This window comes from Prionailurus viverrinus, chromosome B4 (genome assembly GCF_022837055.1).
Source record: "Prionailurus viverrinus isolate Anna chromosome B4, UM_Priviv_1.0, whole genome shotgun sequence".
Lineage (NCBI taxonomy): Eukaryota > Metazoa > Chordata > Mammalia > Carnivora > Felidae > Prionailurus > Prionailurus viverrinus.
Window position 1 is genome coordinate 134,390,833 of NC_062567.1, and position 18,566 is coordinate 134,409,398.

Sequence of the window (18,566 nt, forward strand, 5' to 3'; positions counted from 1 at the left end):
CGTGGGGTTAAGCCCTGCGACGGGCTCCGGGCTGGTGGCGTGGAGCCTGCTTGGGATTCTCTCCGCCCCCCCCCCGGCCCTCCCCTCCCCTCCCCTCCCCTCCCCTCCTTGCACTGTCTCCGTCTCTCTCAAAATAAATAAATAGAGTTAAAAAAAAATACGTACAGCCCTCCTCACTCCGTCCAAGTCCGCCCTGCCCAAGGACGGTCGGTCATTCCCTACCTCCCGCTGGCCTGGGACTCACACAGTAGAGAGTAGAGAAAGTCAGGTTTGAACATACCCCTTGGGCGGAGTACCCGGCTCTCCTGGGGCAGCCAGGCTACTAGGCCAAGCCCCCGATATCCCGCTTCCCTTCCCGCCTCCCTTCCTTTCCCCTGGGCCACCCCCAGCAGCCTGCCTGCATAACCTCAGCCGTCCTTGTGGGGCTCAGTGCACGTGAACCTAAGGAACCAACCCAGTAACAGGCTTACTTTCTAACTCCATGCCGAAAAAGCCTATCCCCCAACCTCCAAAAAGCCACTGGCTTCCTTTGCCTAGACCGCGCAAACTCGGCAAGCCATCCAGTTTCCCCTCTTGCCGTGGCAGCCGGGAGACTCACGACTCCATTAAACGCTCAGTGGCGACCACTCCCACGCCAGGCTCTGAGTGCCATCAACTTGCGAGCTCGGCTCCCAAGCTCCGCGTCCACCTCTCGTTTTTGACCTTCTTGCCCAGGCACGTGCTCTCACGGGCACCTTCGAATCCTTCTCGGCAAGTAAGACAAGCAAACGATCAGGCGGTCGGCGAGCCAAACACAGCAAGCAGTAAGGACCCGCTCTTTTCCGAGCTTGTCAAGGGCCCGTGATCCGTGGCGGCCAGGGCCTTGATCGCAACCACTCACCAGGCAGACGAGCTCTGGAAGGTCATCAGTGGTGGGTGGTGAGCATTTCCCTGCAGCGTGGGCGCGGCCTGCGGGGCTTGCGGCAGCAGCCCCGGGGGAGGCTGGGGCTGCGGGGCCGGCTGCCCTGGCCGCGGGGGCCGGGCAGGATTGCCCCACCGCCGGGGGTCCTGTTTCATCCATTGTCCGTGGATGCCCCACCGCGCCAGGTAAACCTTGCAAATGTCGTAGTTCATTGCCGAGTAATACAAAAGATCCAGGACCAGCAGCATGAACACGAAAAAGCCATAGATCCACACTCCCAGCAAGGCGGTGTAATTGCTGGGGGGAAACAGAGACAGACACTGAGAGCAAAGACAGCAACAGCCCCCATCGACAGTTAATCCGCGGGGCTCCTTCGGGGTCCCAAGCCCCTCCCTGGGGGCACGGTGTCCTGGCTCCCCTCCTCACACCCACCCTCCACTTCCTGTCCTCCTAGATCCTTGGAATCCATTCCTCTGTGCCCTGTCCCTCCCCCCCCCCCACAGAGCATCGCCCCCAGGACCCCGGGGGGGGGGGGCAGGGATCCCAGGGAGTTGGGAAAGACCTTCACCCTCATGGGTGCTGCTCTTGGGCCTGCCGGCTGTCCCCTGGGGGTGCCCCCTGCTTGCCCGCCCCCGGGCCTTTGTGTGTGCTGTCCTCACCTCCCGGGAAGTTCTCCTGCATGGATTACTGCCTCCTCCCTCCCTGTCCCCCAGCAGCTCCTCCCTACCTTACTGGACCCAGGGCAATCGCAGGCCCTAACTTCCTGAGCCATACGCCCCTGGCCCTTGGCGTCCCCCCCATGGGCTGTGGGGGATACGGCGGGGGCACCCCTCCCCCGGGCAGCCCCTCCCCCTTCGGACTCTCCCTCTTGCCCTTCCTCAGGAGTCCAGAAAGCAGACGTGGGCTCAGCCTCCCTCCCTGAGCCCCACGCAGCACTCACAGCCCCTGCCGCCACTGCCCTCTCCCCCTCCCCCCAGCACCGCCACAGGGTGCGTGGCTGGGGCTCTCAGGGTCCCCCCGGCCAAGGTCTCTCTTGCTCATTCACCCAGGACTTCCCCACTGAGGGCTGTCAGCCCCAGTTTTAGGCCGCCGGGGCTCACAGCTCCTTTGTGAAGCTTGGCTCCCCGCCACCCTGCCCGACTCCCCCTTGGCCTCCTGGACACTGCTTCCCCCAGGAAGCCTTCCAGACATGCTGCCCCTCCTACAGAACCCTCCTCTGACCCACAGTCCTGAGTGCCCGTCAGACCCGGCCCCCACCCCCCGGGACCGAGTCGTCTGGGTCTATCCGTCCCCCCCCCCGCCCCCCCTCCAGGCCAGGGTCTGAGTGTCCCCTGGGAGCCCAGGAAGGGCTGTTTCCTGGGCTGGGGCTGCTGTGCTCCAAACAGTGCTCGCCAGGGGCTGTGGCTGTTTAAAGAGACTGATTTATTAATCACTCAGAGACCGCCTCCATCTGGTCCCTGCTGCGGGCATCTGTTCAGGTGGGTGAGCGCTGGCGGGTGGCAGAGAGGAGGGGCACTGAAGAGAAGCAGAGCCAGTGTCCCGCCTCACTGCCCCCTCCCCCAGCTCCGGCCCAGACAGGGCCCCTGGGTGTCCTGGGTCCCCACGGCAGGTCCCTCTGGACCCTGCCCGAGGCTGGAGAGCACAGGCCTGGAACCAGGGCACCTGGTTCCGTCTTCAGGTTCCTCCCTGGCCCAGCTTTGCTGTGCGGCCTGGGAGAACCCCTGTGTGTCCCTGGCAGAGACCGTGTCAATTCACCCCGCCCAGTCGTGGCCTCAGCAGCGAGACGGGGGCGATTGCCCTCCGACTCCCGGGCCCCGGGCCAGGGCTGTTCACTTTTGTTCACACATGCTCTTTGCCCGGAACGCCTTCCCTCCCCCTTGCTTAGCCAGTCTTTCCCCCTGAAGACTTGGCTTGGGTGCTTGGAGGTCCCTCAAGTGGGAGGTCTCTGGGTGCCCAAGCACTCAGCACGGAGCAGGCCCCGGGTAAGTGCTCAGGGCTTGGTATCTGCTTGGGGGGAGGGGGGGGGGGACATGCAAGTCCGTATCTCAGCCACCCTCCTTCCCTGGTGTGGCCCCACCTCCAGCCACCACCTCCACGAGGCCTGCAGCAGTCTCGGGGGCTTGTTCGTGCTAAGGTGTGAATGACTGACAGCCAGGCCCCGCGCTGCCGCACTTCAGGCGGAAGCCAGCTTTGCCTGGATACATCTGGATGTGGAATTTCTGGGAGGGGACAGAGGCTGGCAGTCCCCGCCTGGCTCGCCGAGGCAGGAGTCCTGGGGTGGACGTCCACGTGGACAGAGGAGGAGGGCCTGGCTGCGGTCTCCGGCCCTCCTGCTTTCCCCAGCACCCTCTCTCCAGCCTCCCCGGAGCCCCCACCGCATCGCTCCGAACATCAGGTTTTTCCTTGGTGGTTCCCATGGCAGCGGCCTCCTCGGGGCTGAGGGAGGGGAGCGGGAAGCGGGAGGCAGGGCCAGCTGCTTACAGATGCTGCCCCTGCAGAGAGGGAGACCAGGATGCCGGCCCGGGGGTGGTGGCTGGACCGCAGCTGGGCCTGAGCCAGCAGGGAAACGAGAACAGTAACGAAAGCGGCAACCAGCGAACCTCGCTCTTCGCGCTTCTGCACGGCGGCCCGTTCGGCGCTCACGGCCAACACGGAAGGAAGCATCGTTGCTATCACCACCATCCCCGCGTTACAGATGGGAAACTGAGGCTCGGAAGGGTGAAGAGACGCGTCTAAGATCTCACAGCCAGTGAGCGCAGAGCCAGGATTTGAACTCAGAAGTCTGGCCCCAGAGCGCACATTCTCAACCGTGGCGCCATACCGTCCTGGACAGGTGCCCCCAGGTTCCCAGGGCAGAAAGGTCGCCTCGAGGCCTTGGTCTGTGCCGCTCCTCTGCCTGGAACCCGCTCCCTACTTCCCGTGCGCCCGTGTCTCAGCTCAGCCACCTCCTCCTCCAGGAAGCCTTCCTGGGTGTCCCCGGTCAGATCCAACGCCTCCCTGGGGCTCCCAAAGTCACTGGGTTTCCCAGAACACACCGTGTCGTCTTGGCTGTCTTGTGGGATCGTTGGCCCCTCGAGCTCAGAGCTCGAACGCACGTCGAACGCTTCGGTGAGCTGGTGACGACGGAGACCTCGATATATAACTAGCTCCCTCACGAGACCTCACCTTCTCTCTGCATATTCACTAAGAGTTCATAGCGATACAGGCGATCACAGCACGCCGGTGCCCCGAGCTTCTCACTCCCCGCAACAATCCGGTGAGTTAGGAGGTCCAGGTGAGGACACGAGGTCCAGAGAGGCGAAGTCACCGGCCGGCTGGGAAGGGGCTGCGTCGGGATTCAGACCCGGGTCCGTCTAACCTCGGGGTGTGCTGAATCTTGGGAAAACCCCAAGGTCACATCCGGATGTCCGGGGGGGGGGGGATTTCCCACAGTGGCTGGGCTCACCCTGCCCCCCGCCCCGGAGCATCCTGCATCCCACTGTGTTGCTCTGTCCCAACCGGCATTTGGGGGGATGGGGAGTGGTGGCCTGATTCTCCCCCGCTCCCCACCCCCCACTCAGGGAAAGGACGGGCACGGGCGCACCGACAGGAGACGCAACCTTCACGGACTTCCCTGCCAGGGAGCCCTCGCCAGACGCGGTGGGTGGCTGGAAAGCCCAGGCCACGGACAGCATCCCCAGGTGGCTCTCCTGCCTTTCTTTGCCTGCCTTCCTCATGGTTGGCCGGCTGGAATCATTCCGGGTTGTTGTTGTTGTTGTTGAACTTCATTAAAAAAAATGCGATTTGGACATTAATTCCACCCAGATGCAGGGGTCTTCGTTGTGTGTATGCATGTGCTTTGCAAAGGGCAGGATATAAAGCAGAGGCTGTTTTGTGGGGCAAAATGCGAAGCCAGCGGGAGCCCCAGAGAGCAGGTTTTCAGTGTATCTGGGGATATTTACAGCCTCCAATTCTTTTGGTGTTTCCCAAACGACAAACAAGAGCCTGGAGGGGTCTCACTGAGGACCTACTGGTTACAGGAGCAGGTACGTAGGCAGGAGGCCAGCTGTGGCCGGGAGGCAGCTCCCGCCAGCGCCCCAGAGGCGGTCCCCGCTGAGGACCCGCCGAGGCCAGCGGGTCAGAAAGGTACACGGGCCACAGGGCCCCCAGCCGACCTCACCTAAGCTACCTGAGCCCCGAACCCACTCATGAGGCGGCCTGTGGGTCCGTGTGATGAGCTGGTAACCCCGGTGACTACATTCTGGGCCCGAGAGGTCAGGCCCGCGTGGATTCAAAGCCCAGCCGTGCGCGTTTCTCCCTCCGTGATCTCGGGCCACAGCCTTACTCTCCTCATCTGTCAAGTGCAGACAACGGTACCCCTGCTCGAGTGGCGGTGTTGTTTATGAGGCTTCACGCGATCACACGGGGCCTAGAGGGGAAAGGACCCAGCGGCTGCTGGCTCCTATGATGAAGGCACACAGGAACGCTCAATAGGCCTGGGCCCAGAGAGGCCAAGCGACGTGCCCGGGGTCACACAGCGGGATGGAGCCTGTTGGGCCAACGAAGCTGAGTCCACTACTATCAAAATGCTCACTGTCCCTCCCGCCCCGCTGGCAACGGGCTTGGCCCCACGAGGACAGGCAAGAGGAGTCCCGGATAGGCCTCTGATTCTTGAGCCGCGGGGACTTACGGGGTGCCCGCTACCTCAGCATAACTGAGCCTGGAGGACAGGCGCACCTGTCCCCAGCCCTGCTCCGTCCCTGGTGCGCTGGGTGACTCCGGGCGAGTTTTCGCCCTCTCTGGGCCTCAGCCCTGGCGTCAGGGGGCCGGTGGGGCCTTCTTCACAGAAAACACCCCCACGTGGATCAGAGGAGCTAGGGTGAGGCCCCTCACGTCACAGTAAGTGCTCAAAAGCGTTCCCCTCCCCCTGGCTCAGCAGAGTGTATTCTGACGAAGGAACGTCGTGATTCTAGAACCTCTCCGGTCGTTACAAGACTGCCAGTGCTTCTGCAGGCTCCATGCCGAACAGGGCTAGAGGGGGTCGAACAGCCGACGAGAACATCTAGAAGCTTCTGACAGCCCTCAGGGGCTGCGTTCCGTGGCTGGAAGCGTCTGGACGGTGACGCGGGGCCTGCGGGACGGGGCCCAGGGCCCCGGGGAAAGGAAAGCTTCTGGGGCAGAGAGGTTTCACGTGCGGCCAAGTGGGGAGCCAGAATTCATCCACTCCATCCTTGGAGGCCTTAGAGGACCCCTGTGCCTCCTGAGGGTCCCTCTCCCAGTCTCCCTCTCTTGCAGCCCACCTGCCTGGTGAAGGAACACCCGCTCGCCGCACAAGACTCCGCCCCAGGCCACCGCTGTCCCCAGACAGAGCTGACCGCCGACCCTGAGCGCCCCGCCCCACCCCGGGCCCCGGGCGGACGCCCCCAAGGCAGGTCCGGGGCCCCGAGCCTGAGCCACCGGCCCCGGGAAGGCATGCGGCATGCGTCTCCTGAACGCCAAGGGCCCCTGCCCGCGTGGCAGGAAGTGGCACCTTGCCGTGGCCGTGGGCTCGGCGAGGCTGCTTCCCTCGCTCTGCCTGCCTTTCTGCCAGGCAGCCAGAACCAAAACAAACCATTCTGTTCCTCCAGAAAAACACAAATAAATAAGTCATCAGAAGTGCTCTCCTTTTTCCTGTCACCGGCCCTGCCTCCTCGCTGATTCACCAGCGGGGTGGGTGGGGTGGGCGGGTGCCAGGCAGGCGTGGCTGCTAATGGACCCCGTGCATCTTCAGAAAGCCCCACTGGGGGTCACGGCTGCCCTGGTCCCCCTGGACGGGCCGCGGCGGGTGCTCACGGGTCCGGGAGGTTGGCACATCCGGCCTCTTGGCTGAGATCTGGTGCGTTCCCCAGCATCAGACAAGTCCTGGCTTTCCAGGGACCGGTGACCCTAACAAGGGCCCCGGGTGTCCCTCAGGCCCCGACGGTGGCCGGACCCGGTGACCTCACCAGCCTGGGCCCAGCCCCTTCTTTCTTCCTCTCGGAGTAGCTGTGAAGGCAGCCACTGTTAACAAAATAACACAGGCGTCTTGCCCAAAGGGGTCAGGGCCCCAGAGGGCAGGACGGTCCCCGAGGTGGCTACCACCTGACTCTCCTTCACGTCCCTCCGGGCTGTCCCCTCTCTGCCACAGGCTCCCCCTGGAAGCAAGGCCCCGGTCTAGCCCCCTGAACCCCAGTCCCTGAGCTTGGGCGACTGCCTGGGGGCCTCTGAGCTGAGCCCTGGATTAATGATCTCTAGATGATGCTGGCCTCTCTCCTCAGCAGGGCCCCGGTCTTGCCCAGGCCACCATCCTGGCTTCTGTGGTGTCCTATGTCTTTGTCCCAAGCACCATCCATGAGAACAGACCCAGCTAAAGCCCTCGGGGCGCCTCACGGCCCTCAGGAGAAAGCCCACGGCCCCTCCACCCTTACCCTCCACCTGTGCCCCACCGCGCCCGCCCCCCGCCTCTCCCCACGGCTCCCCTTGGCTCTTGATTCCATCGCTGACCGGCTGCCCGGAGCAGGCAAGTTACACGGCCTCTCCGTGCCCACCTTCCCCGCGTGCGACGTGGGCTAAGGATGGGCCGTGGGGTGCCTTCGGCGACATGCCGTGCCCCGTGCCGCACGCCCCGTAAATGCTTTCTGGGGTTAAAGGGTAAGAACTAAGCTAGGCCTCTTCAATAGTTCCAGCCCTGCCCAGGGGAACGGCTTTATTTCAGGGCCCAACTCTTTATCACCGCAAGCAGGCCCCGCGGTGCTGAAATGATGGGGGATTCTGCGTGAGATCCTGTGGAAGGGTGCAGATTATAGAAACCTGTGGGCTTCAAAATGAGGATTCCAGACACCAGTCGCCAGAGCCTCGGAGAAGCCTGCTCGCCTTGCCAAGCCTCTGTCTCCCGTCTGGCTTTCGGCCGACAACGACAGCCCTCGGGGGTCCTAACCCCAGGGCTGGTACCGCCCTCCTCCCTCGGGGAGTCAGTCTTCGGTCTTATAAAAGACTTGGGTCAGATCCCAGGCTCGATTCCAGCCCTTGTGATGGACAGGACTTGCTAAACGACTTCACACACAGAATTATTCTAAGGCCTGAGCAGATGGCAAGATATTCAGGGGAAGCACCCATGCATTTGAGGAAGGAAGGGCTGGAGAGCCGGCCTTGGCGGGAGGAGGGAGATTTGGATGATAGTCAAGGAGTCTGCATCTCCCGCCTGACCAAAGGGAAGAGATTTCCCCGGAGTGATCACGGCACGGCGGCAAAGCATTCAAGTCCCAGCGCTGGACAGAGAGATTGGGGCTCAGACCGCCCCCCCCACCCTTCCGCTGTGGTTCCACAGTCACTCAACAAACCCTCCTTCCTTCCAAGTGGACTTTTCCTTACCACGAAGAAAATACAGCCAGCCTCAGGCTCCTTGGGAAAATATTAGAAGCATCCCAATTAATATCAGGGACAAGAGAAGAATGCCTGATCACTGTAAAGATGGTTTTAGAGGTGCTAGCCAATGTGATTGGACAAGAAAAAGAATGGAGGCACAAAAACTGGAAAGCAGATAAAATTGTCACTGTTTGCAAACAGCATAATTGGGAATGTGATAGAATCAACTGAAAAAGTGTTACAAAGAGAATTTCAGTAAGGTAGCTGAGCATAAAATTCGTATATTTTTATTTATTCACTTTGAGAGAGGGTGAGCGTGGGTGGGGGAGGGGCAGAGGGAGAGAGAGAATCTGAAGCAGGCTCCACACCCAGGGAGGAGCTCAACGTGGGGCTCGATCTCATGACGGTGAGATCATGACCTGAGCCAAAATCAAGAGCTGGACGCTCAACCGACTGAGCCACCCAGGCGCCCCTACAATTCTTATATAGAGGCCATTAGGTTTTGTCATCGAAACGAGAGTCAGTTGGAAGATGCAATGAAAGAAAAGATCCAGCATCAAAAGAAGTAAGGAGGAATAAACGCAAAAGATATGCAATACGATACCCGTGAAGATAATCCCAAAACGCTACGGAAGAAAATTTGAACTGGGAAGACACACAGAGCTTCCTCAACTGATGACGCGGTTATGTCCCAAGAAGCCGGCTGTAAGCCGAAAATATTGTAAGGACACACCGCACACCGCAGCTTCGCCCAGCTGCCCTCAAACGGCTCAGAACACTCCCGTTAGCCTGCAGCTGGGCAATCATCTGCCGCAAAGCCTTGGGTGATAATCAAGTGTGGACCACGTCACGTAGTTTAGGGAATGCTGTTCCGAAAGTGAAAAAAGCAGAATGCTGATTGACGTAGGCGCAGATTGCCGGTTAAGTGTGTTAGAGGTCGGGCCCCATGGTCGCCTGGCCGACTGGAAGTTGTTAAGGCTGCCACTATCCAGCCTTACCAACGAGGGTTGTACGATATGTTGCTGGCCCAGGACGGGATCAGAATTCAAAGTACGCGTCCTACTGAACGCACACAGCTTGCTCACCCTCGTGAAGCTGAAAAATCCCAAGTCGAATCAGCTTAAGTCAGGGACTGTCTGTACTCTGTTCTTGGATTCAATGTCATGGCAAGTCCATTCTCTTTGGATTAACCCATGCATTCAACACGAGCTCAGGAAAAAATGCTACCTGGATTCTTGAAGCGGGGAGCCAGACGACACAAGCTACGTCCAAAGTTCATGTGAAAAAAAGAGCTGGGGGAATAGCCTAAGAAGGCACTGAAACATATCAAAAGCCACAGTGGTTGACAAAGTGAGATGCTAGTGTATGGACAGACCAGTGAAAGCCATGAGAATGTGTCACCATCTAGATACTCAAATTTATATATTTTAGTATGTAAGTCTGGCGTTTCCATCAGTGGGGGGAAGATGGGCAATTCAGTGAATGGTGTGGGGACAGCTGGCTGCCTATCTGGAAAGAAAAAAGAAAAGTTGGATTCCTACCTCAAAACTTACATCCAAATAAATTCCTAACAGATCAAAGATTCGAAAGTAAAAAAAAAAAAAAAAAAAAAAAAAAAAAAAAAATTAAAACATAAAAAAAAGTACAAGAAAACATAAGGGGATTTTTATGAGCTCCGAATCAGGAAAGACTTTCTCGGTCTGAGACAACACCCAGAAGAAGACACCAAAGAAAAGAAATGCACGCGATGTGATCCTATAACAGCTACAGATTAAGCATGAGGTGAAAGCATCACACGTTCAAAGGCACACCGAGAAAATATTTGCAACACATCACATCCCCTTCATATATAAAGAGTGCCTGTAAATCACTAAGAAAGAACAGCCGGAAAAGTCAATGGGGACGGGGCAAAGGGCATCAACAGCTGGCTCGCAATAAAGGAAGCACAGACAACTTTCAAACAGGTGGAAAGATGCTTCGCTTCTTTCGCTCGCGGTAAGAGAAACGCATGTTGTTTCGTTCCCGCACGCCTTTACCTAGCACGCTCCCACTGCCTTTCTGCCGGGGATATCTCTCTTTCTTTATTTACGCTCTTGGTCCCTTCCGTTTGGGCCTCGGTCTCTTGTGTTTAAATCGCCTTAAGGAAAGGGGCTGCGTGGGATTGATCTCCGGGTCACAACTGTCAATCGATATTTGTCGTGCAAATAAATAAGGAAGGAACGAACGAACGAACGCGGATTCCAGGCCCAAGCACCTTCCACGCCTCAAAGCCTTCCACATCCTTGACATCATCTAACTTCTGCAGCAGCCCTGGGAGCTGGGGGAGGTGGGCAGGGAGGTAGCCGTCGGTATGATGTGCCCATTTCCCAGAAGGGAAGGCTAAAGTCAGGCCAGAACGCCCGTCACCTGAAGGCTTTCCCAGACTCCCCCCGGGCCCACCCATCCTGTCCGGTGAGCTGCCAGCCGCCCCCGGGGACGGCGTGTTGGAGCGGGGCCGCGGCCCCAACGCGGTACTCACTTGTGCATGTAGCCCTCGGACCCCGCCGTGAGGTTCGCCTGCATCACCGCCTGAAACTCTGTCTCGTTGCAACAGTATTTGAAAACCGTGTTGTTATGGTGACAGCAGAGAATGAAGGTTTTGTTGTCCGAGAGCCGGGGGCAGTGGAAGCCGAAGTGATAGCGGCCTTTGTGGTCCGTGTATGGCTCACAGACTCGGAAGTGCGCGGACAAGACTGGAAAACAGAGTCACCGGCTCAGTGGGGTGCTTCCCCGAGCCCGGCCGCCCTGGGAGTCCGCCAGCTCAGCCTGGTTCGCGGTGTCGCCAGCCTCTTCCCTCCCCAGAAGGGCTCTGGGGTCCAGTGTGAGCCTCACTTCTGCCAGGAAGCTGGCTCTGGGCTGCTGTCTCGGCCCAGGCCCCCCTTGCTGTCAGCCCTGCTTACACTGTGTCCCCCAGACTGGGGGCCCCTTGCGGGCAGGGTTACATCTTAAGCCTCCGGGGCTCTGCACACAGCAAGGACACGACATTCGCCGAGCGCCTGCTCTGCACGTCACGCGCTGTATCTCGTTGAACCCGCTTGGCCTTCCCACTTTACAGATGGAAAAACTGAGGCTCGGCGGCCTCCAGTGGTCTGCCTCAGCTGGTAAGGGGTGGTAGAGGGAATCCAACCCAGGCCTGCCTGGGTCTGAAGTCCAGCCCTCTCCACTCCCCCGTCGCTGGCTTTAAGAACCTCTCCGACCCCGTGGGCTGGTGGCGGGCCTGTCGATAAGCCCAGGAAGCCTGGGTGGCGGGCAGCCTGGGTGAAGGAACCAGGCTGCCCTCTTGGAGGAAGCGACGCCTCCTCTGTACCACGGCTGCTACTGAACGAGTGCCCGAGACCCGGAGGTCCGCAAGAGCCTGGCTTGGCCGCCCCCCTCTCACGGTCACAGGGCCGTCCCAGCTTCTGGACCCCGCGTCCCCCAGCCCGAGGAGAGGGGCCCCTATTCGGCCACAGAGGCTGCTGCAGGCCCAGGCCGGTATTTACCAGTCGCGCCGACGGTGATAAATAGGACCGAAAGCCTAAGCAGCTATAACAATGGAAAAAAACCTGGAACCTGCTGTCTCCGGCTTAATTAGTATCTTCATAAAAGGGATCGCTGTATCTAATTTGTATCGCTGAAAAGGGGCTTCTTTGGCTGAGGACGTTTCTCCAACCACAAAGCCTCTGGTTTTGCAAAAGCTCCTCAGCCATTTCAAAGCTCTGTGTCTGCTTAGAGGTAATCAGACTGCGGCCCACACAGCTCCCTGGGCGCGCCCGGGGCTGCCGGAGGGGAGTCCCAGATGGGCTGCGGGGCCAGTGGGCGGACGGGCCTCTGTGAGCTGGGGTGCGGGGCCGGCTCGGGGGGCCTCGTGAGATCCTGTGCCCGAAGTACAGCACCCTCTTTCGTGGGGCTGGCATGGCCACGGTGGGGAGGTGGGCCCCCGTCTCAGGAGTCAGGGGAGCCCCCCCAGGCCCCCTGCTCGGCCTCGACCTTGGGAAACGGAAGCCCGTCCTGCGGGGAGACAGGGGTCACTAAGGCTGCCCCGTCCTTGGTGGGGCAGGCACCGTTTCGTTTAGTCTCCTGGACCCCCATTGTACAGAGTAGAAGACTGAGGCTCAGAGCGGTGATCTCCAAGTGTTGGGCCCTGACCTGCTGCGTCTACATCCCCTGGGGATGTGTCAAAGTGCAGCTCCTCAGGCCCCTCGGCGGACCTTCTGAATGAGAAGCGCTGGGGTGAGGCCAGGCCCTGCAGGGGGGCCGATGGGCGTGGGTCCGGGACCCACTGGCCCAGAGGAAGGACGCCCTAACGGCTGGATGTGAGGGTGAGAGGCGGGAAGTGTCCCCGTCCAGACAGGCGAGGAAGCTCAGGGAGGGAAGGGATGGAGCGGGGCGGGGCGGGAGGTGGGGGGGCGGTGTCTTTGAGCTGGGTTTCAGGGGAGCCCGCTGTGCAGAGATGGGGTGGGGAGGGAGGCTGAGTAAGGCAGGGCGCGGGGGCATCCCCCTGGGTCACCCTGGCCACCGGCCGCCACAGATGGTCAGAGTCACCTGTTTTGCCGTTTGGCAAAGACAGGGAGGCCACCCCTGCTTCCCAAGGGAGAGAATGCGAGAGCCGACGGAGCCCAGGGCTAGGGGCCGGGACAGCTGGGTCTGAATCTTGGAGCACACGGGGTTACCCGCGCCATCACGGCCTCTCCGTGCCTCCTTCCCCTCATAGAGGGGAGACCACCGGGGTCCCGGACATAGAGGGGAGACCACCGGGGTCCCGGATGGCTGGGGGCTCTGAGGAGGGTTTTTCGTTTTTGTTTTGAAAGTTTATGTCTTTATTTTGAAAGAGAAAGTGCGAGTGGGCGGGGGGAGGCGGGGGACAGAGAGAGAGAGGGAGAGGGAGAATCCCAAGCAGGCTCCACACAGTCGGGGCAGAGCCCGAAGTGGGGTCCGAACTCACGGACTGTGAGATCATGACCTGAGCTGACAGAGGCACCCGGCGCCCCTGAGGAAGGTTCTGTAAACAGCAGAGCATCGGCCGTGCTTCGAGCAGGGAGGTGTGAGTGGATAACACGGGCCTGTGCCTCCCGGCTTCTGGGTTCAGCGCGGTCCCAGGCTGTGCCTGGGGCCCGAGGACAGAGGGACACTCTGTTAGGAGGCCGGTGGGTCCTGAGGCACCAGGAGAACCAGTCCAGGTGGGGAGGGGACACCAAGGAGAGAGCGAGGACCACAGCGCGTCCCCATCTTGGGGACCAGTCTGGGCCAACACGGCCATCATCTAACAGCAGTGTGACTGTGTCGCCTCGGGCAGCTCACTGTCCTTCTTTGAGCCTCAGTTTCCTCATCTGTAAAATGGGGGGGGGGGGACCTTCCTCCTGTCTCCCGGGTAGCAGGGAGGAACCGATGAGCTAATGCACCGAAAAGGAGTCAGGGACGAGCTTGGTCCCCAGGGCCTTGGCCTGGCTTTGGCTCTGCTGTCCTGGGAGCCCTCATCCCCCAGGGCCCTTCGCGGCCTCCTTCTGAACCAGGCCCTCAACGAAGGGTCAAGGGCAGGAAGCTGGTGTGAACAGTTCTGCCAGAGCACCAGGCGTGCGGAGCCCCTGGGGACGAACGGACGAACGAGAGAGACAGAGAGACAGATGGAGACAGAACCAGAGATGGAGGGAGACACAGAGAGACAGAGGGGGAGACAGAGAGAGAGAGACAGACGGACGGACCGAGACAGAGGGGGAGGACCGAGCTGGCGCCTTGTTCCGATCGGGGCTTAGCCCGCCAGCGGGCCAGCTCTGGTTTGGGGCAGCTGGAGGGCTTGCTTCACGCCCATCTTTGCCAACAGGGGTACGAGAGCCCACCTGCCCCGTCGGGGGGCGCCTGGGAGGCGGGTCAGGACCCCGGCCCCTGTACTAGCCGTCACCTCCCGTTAGCCGGTCCGGCGCTCAGCCTCAGTTTCCGCATCCGTGCAACGGGATGACCGCGACGTTTCAGACCTGGCTTTCGGGGGGTAGGTAGGAAGTCACGGGGAGCCCTCTCCCGGGGCCGGCAGCCGCCGTTAACCCCACCGCGCCCAGGAGGGCCCTCAGCCTGGCTCCCGTGGCAGGCACGTGGGGCGCAGCACACAGGAGGCTCCCCCTACCGGGCACCCATCCTTAGCTGCCCTCACAGGGGGGTCGCCGGGGGCCGAGGGGCGCCTCCCTGCCAGCACCCGGACCCCGGCCCCGGCCAGCGCGGACCCCAGGAAGGGACCGCCTGCGCCCCCGCCCCCCTCCCCGCCAGCCACCCACGGAGGTCCTACCTGCAGAAATCAGCAACGAGAGGACAGCGAGCACGTTCAAGGACTGCTGGCCACAACTGGTCATCATTCGGCTTGCATCGGTCCGTCGAGAGCCGCCTGGGTAACGAGATCCGGGAGAGGCCGGGTGTGGGCCGCCCTGCCTGCGGGTGCAGGCACTGGCCGGCGGGGGGGACACGGGCGGGGACGCGTGTGCGCTGGGAGCCGGGGCCGGGCCGGGGCTGACGGAGACCATGCCATCCAAGTTCCTTTCTGGAATGAATGACCCCCCCACCCCCCTGCCAGGCCACCGTCACCTCCGCTTCTCTGCACGGCAAAATGAGACTTGATCCAAGACGGACGGATGGCTCAGGTGCGGAAGGGACTGCGGCCGGTGGGCCGGCGCCCGGAGCGCAGGGGGGCGAGAATGGCCGTGTAGCGCGGGCGGGGGGCGGTCGGCAAGGGCCGGGGCACCTCCGGGGGCCCGCGGGACCCGGGTCTCCCCGCTGGGCCGCTGGCCGTGCCTCCCATCGGCCCCTCCGTCAGTCGGCCCGGAGCCCGGCACCTTGCGGGCATCGGGGGGCACAGCAGTGGAGGAAACAGACGCCAAGTGGAACCGCGGGGACTCTGGCCGCGCCCGGCGTGCCTTCCGGCGACAGAGCGCAGACAAGCAGATGAATATTTAAAACGCCGCGAGGCTCCCGGGGACGCGCCCTGAGGAGCTGGCGGCCGGGACGCACACAGACACTGGCTCGCTCACGTTCACGGCGGCCACGGGGCACGACGGTAACAGGCGGAGCAGCCCTGGTGTCCGCGGGTGGGTAAGTGGGGAAACAGAAGGCGGCCTATTCACGCGGCGGAAGAGGATCCGGCCTCCCACAGGACGGGGATGCTGACCCGGTGCCACAGCACGGATCAACCCCGGGGGGCGTCGCGCTCGGTGAAGTGAACCTGACACCAAAGGACAAACCCCGTGGGATTCCACTCACATGAGGTCCCCGGGCTCGTCACAGAGACAGCGAGCAGGACGGTGGGCGCCAGGGGCGGGGAGTTCGTGTGCAATGGGGTCAGGGTTTCAGTCTGGGAGGCTGGAAAGGGTCTCGGAGACGGGGTGGGGTGGTGACCGCGAAAGGGCTCCATCACCGCTGAACGGTGCGCTAAAAATCGTTAAAACATGAAGTTTATGTTATGAGTATTTTACCGCAAGAAACGAAGCTACGAGGGGGAGTAAAGCCAGGGGTCGGAGGAGGGATGCAGAGTGGTGCGGGGGGCGCAGACAGGGTGGTCGGGGAGGGCCTCGGGCGGAGGTGACGGCCGGCAGACCCGAGGGAGGCAGCGTGGCTGTGGCCGTTTGGAGGAACCGTGCTGCAGACTAGGGAGAAGCAAGTGCAAAGGCCCTGGGGTGCGAGCAGCCCGGAGGCCAACGGGGGACCGTGGGGGGGCTGCAGGTAGCAGGAGGCCACCTGAGGCAGGGCCTTGGCCCTCGGTGGCCACGTCACATCAGGTGAACCTTGCCAACGTCACCCCCTCCCTGCAGGCGCGTGGGAGTGGAGGCTGCGGGAAAGGAGAAACTCTGGGTCAATGGCGTGGCTGAACCTGAGTCCCAGGGGGCTGTAAGCCGCGTGTGGCTGCGGGGAGGTGTAGGGACTCGGGATGGGGATCACTCTGCTGAGCACCTAATAGGTGCCACGTTCTGGTTCCGCACACCGCACTCTTCCCTCGTGGCACCCCGTTGTGGCATCCGTGTCCACCCAGATCTTAGGTTGCAGATCTAAGAGCCCCGCCCCTCAGAATGGACGCTCATTTAGAGTAGAATTGTTGCAGACGTAGCTAAGGTGAGGTCACCCTGGAGCCCCATCCAGCATGACTGGTGACCTTCTAAGAAGGGGAAATTTGGACACAGAGACATGCCCAGAAGGGAGGCCACGTGAAAACGCAGGCAGAGGCTGGGGTGCTGCATCCACAAGCCAATGAACCCCAGAGATGGCCAGCAAACCTCCAGAAGCTTGGGGAGAGCCTCGTGGACGCTCCCTGGGGCCGCCCAGAAGGATCCAGCTCTGCCCACACCTTGATGTCTGGCCTCCAGGTTGTGAGGGCACACGCTTCCGTCGTGCGAGCCCTCGGTGTGTGGGGCTTGTGCCGGTGGCCCCAGGACCCTGCCACGGACCCTCCCGTGGGAATCGCCCCGGGAGGGGCTGGGATCCGCACTGAGGTGTGAGGGGCACTCACCTGGGAGCCGTACCCAAAGTGAGGATGGAGAAGGCCTGGCCAGCCCCCTCCCCGCCCCGTGGAGACCCCGCGCGCCCTCCCGGCCAGGCTGTACCCCCAGGTTTTGGGGGGCCCTCGCGCCCTCCATCCTGGTTCTGCTGTCCGTGCGATCCTGTCTCTGCATTTGGTGGAGCCCTCCACCTCCCGGGGGAAGGTCTGAGAGCAGGGCACACGCCATAGAGATTCGCTGCCAGAAAACAGTTCTGGAAGAGGGGACCGGGAAGGGCAGGGTGCAGTCCACAGGAATGGCCCTCTGACCCGCCCCCCTCCCCACCCCAGACTGTCCTGGGGCACCTGCTCTGGGCCCGTGCCCGGGGCCACCACAGCTGGTTTGTCCTCGCCCTCCGGAGCTCACCACCCCATCAGGGAGGGCACAGGGGCACCAGCTGGCGTCCGAGGAGGCCCTGAGTCCCATTGACTGGTGGCAGGCAGAGCGGGAAGCCGCCCTGGGAAACCCAGAGGCCGGACACCTGGCAGGGAGGAGACAGGACCGGACTCCAGGCCAAACGCAGGGAGCAGACGGCTGGGCCCGGCCGGCCACTCGGGCCTCCCTCTCACCCGGAGCGCGGGCAGCGGGTGGACCGAGGCTGCTGGGTGTTGTTCTAGAACGTGAGCCAGTGGGGGATGGCGTGAGTGTAAGACAGAGCTGAAACACCTTCATGGGGTGGTGACTCAGGCTGACGTGGCGTCAGCCCCTGGGGAAGGGCCCCCCCCACCTCTCCTGCGGGCCTCTCTGCGCCCACCGCCCACCGCCCACCGGAGCCCCACGGGCTGTAAGCTGCTTAATTGCTCTGAGCCTGGGCCTCCTCCCCGCCTCCCTCAGGGCCCTCCTGGGAGGATGAAGGAGATTAAAGCATTTCAAAGTGCTTAGCAAGGATCTGCACTTAGGAAACCCAAGGATCTATCCGGGAAAAGGCACCGCGGGGGTGGGGAGTGACAGGTCCCCTGACACAGCCCCTCCATGGCTCCATTCTGTAGGTGAGCAGGCCGAGGCCCACGGAGGGCCGACACGGGTCTCCAGACTCCCGGGCCCTGGCCCTTGTAGGATGGGGCGGCCCCAGTTTGGGAGCCAGGCCTCCAGTCCAAGGGCCGGTGGGTTTGTTGAATGAATCCCGGGGTTGGGGAGGGGTGGGGGTTCCACCTCTGCCTTGCACTCCCTCCTGCCAAGCCTGCCCCTACGCAGCCCTCCATATCCTGGGGGGGCTGTGTCCTCCTCTCACTCCTGGGAGCCCAAAGCCTGTGCCACCCTAGAAGTGGCTCCGGGAGGCCTGCCTTGACCCCATCAGCTGGGAGAAGTTTGTCCCTCCAGAGAGACCGCTCGTGTTCCATCACTTCTCTCATTAAAGCGTGAACACGTTTCTTCATTCACAGGTTCTCTCGATACCCACTCACTCACCCCCACTCTGGAACAGGGTCCGAGCTGGGTTCCAGGGACAGGGAAGAGGGCGCGGGCCGGGCACGGACGCCCAGCAGCTCTACCTTCTGTGACCGGTCCCCATGCTCTCTTCCATCAGGCCATGAGGGTCCTGGGCCGGGGCCCTGCCAGGTGGGGGGGCCACGGCCACGGAGCCTGGGCTCCAGAGTCTGGCCAACACCGGCCTCGGGCCGTCAGGCCTGCCTGGGACGGGCCGGGAGAGGGGTACTGAAGCTGGCCTCGGGGCCAGCAGACTGCAGGCGTGTGGGCCCAGGACGCACTGCGGTCACATCTGTCCCCCCGTCCAGAACCGGTCTGCTCAGACTCCACGGCCCGGCCGTGCTCCCCAC

General features: G+C 62.0%; 1 protein-coding gene across 4 annotated transcripts in view; it reads right to left on the reverse strand.

The window, feature by feature from the left end:
• The window catches only part of SHISAL1 (shisa like 1), an 81,137-nt gene that overhangs the window by 36,118 nt on the left and 26,453 nt on the right, over window positions 1-18,566 (reverse strand). For all 4 annotated transcript variants that reach the window (XM_047867890.1, XM_047867892.1, XM_047867891.1 and 1 more), the window contains exons 2-4: window positions 14,559-14,654; window positions 10,782-10,995; window positions 881-1,198 (exon numbers count right to left, since the gene is read on the reverse strand). In XM_047867890.1, coding sequence (XP_047723846.1) covers window positions 881-1,198; window positions 10,782-10,995; window positions 14,559-14,654 — 628 coding nt within the window. The remainder of the gene's footprint in view (window positions 1-880; window positions 1,199-10,781; window positions 10,996-14,558; window positions 14,655-18,566) is intronic.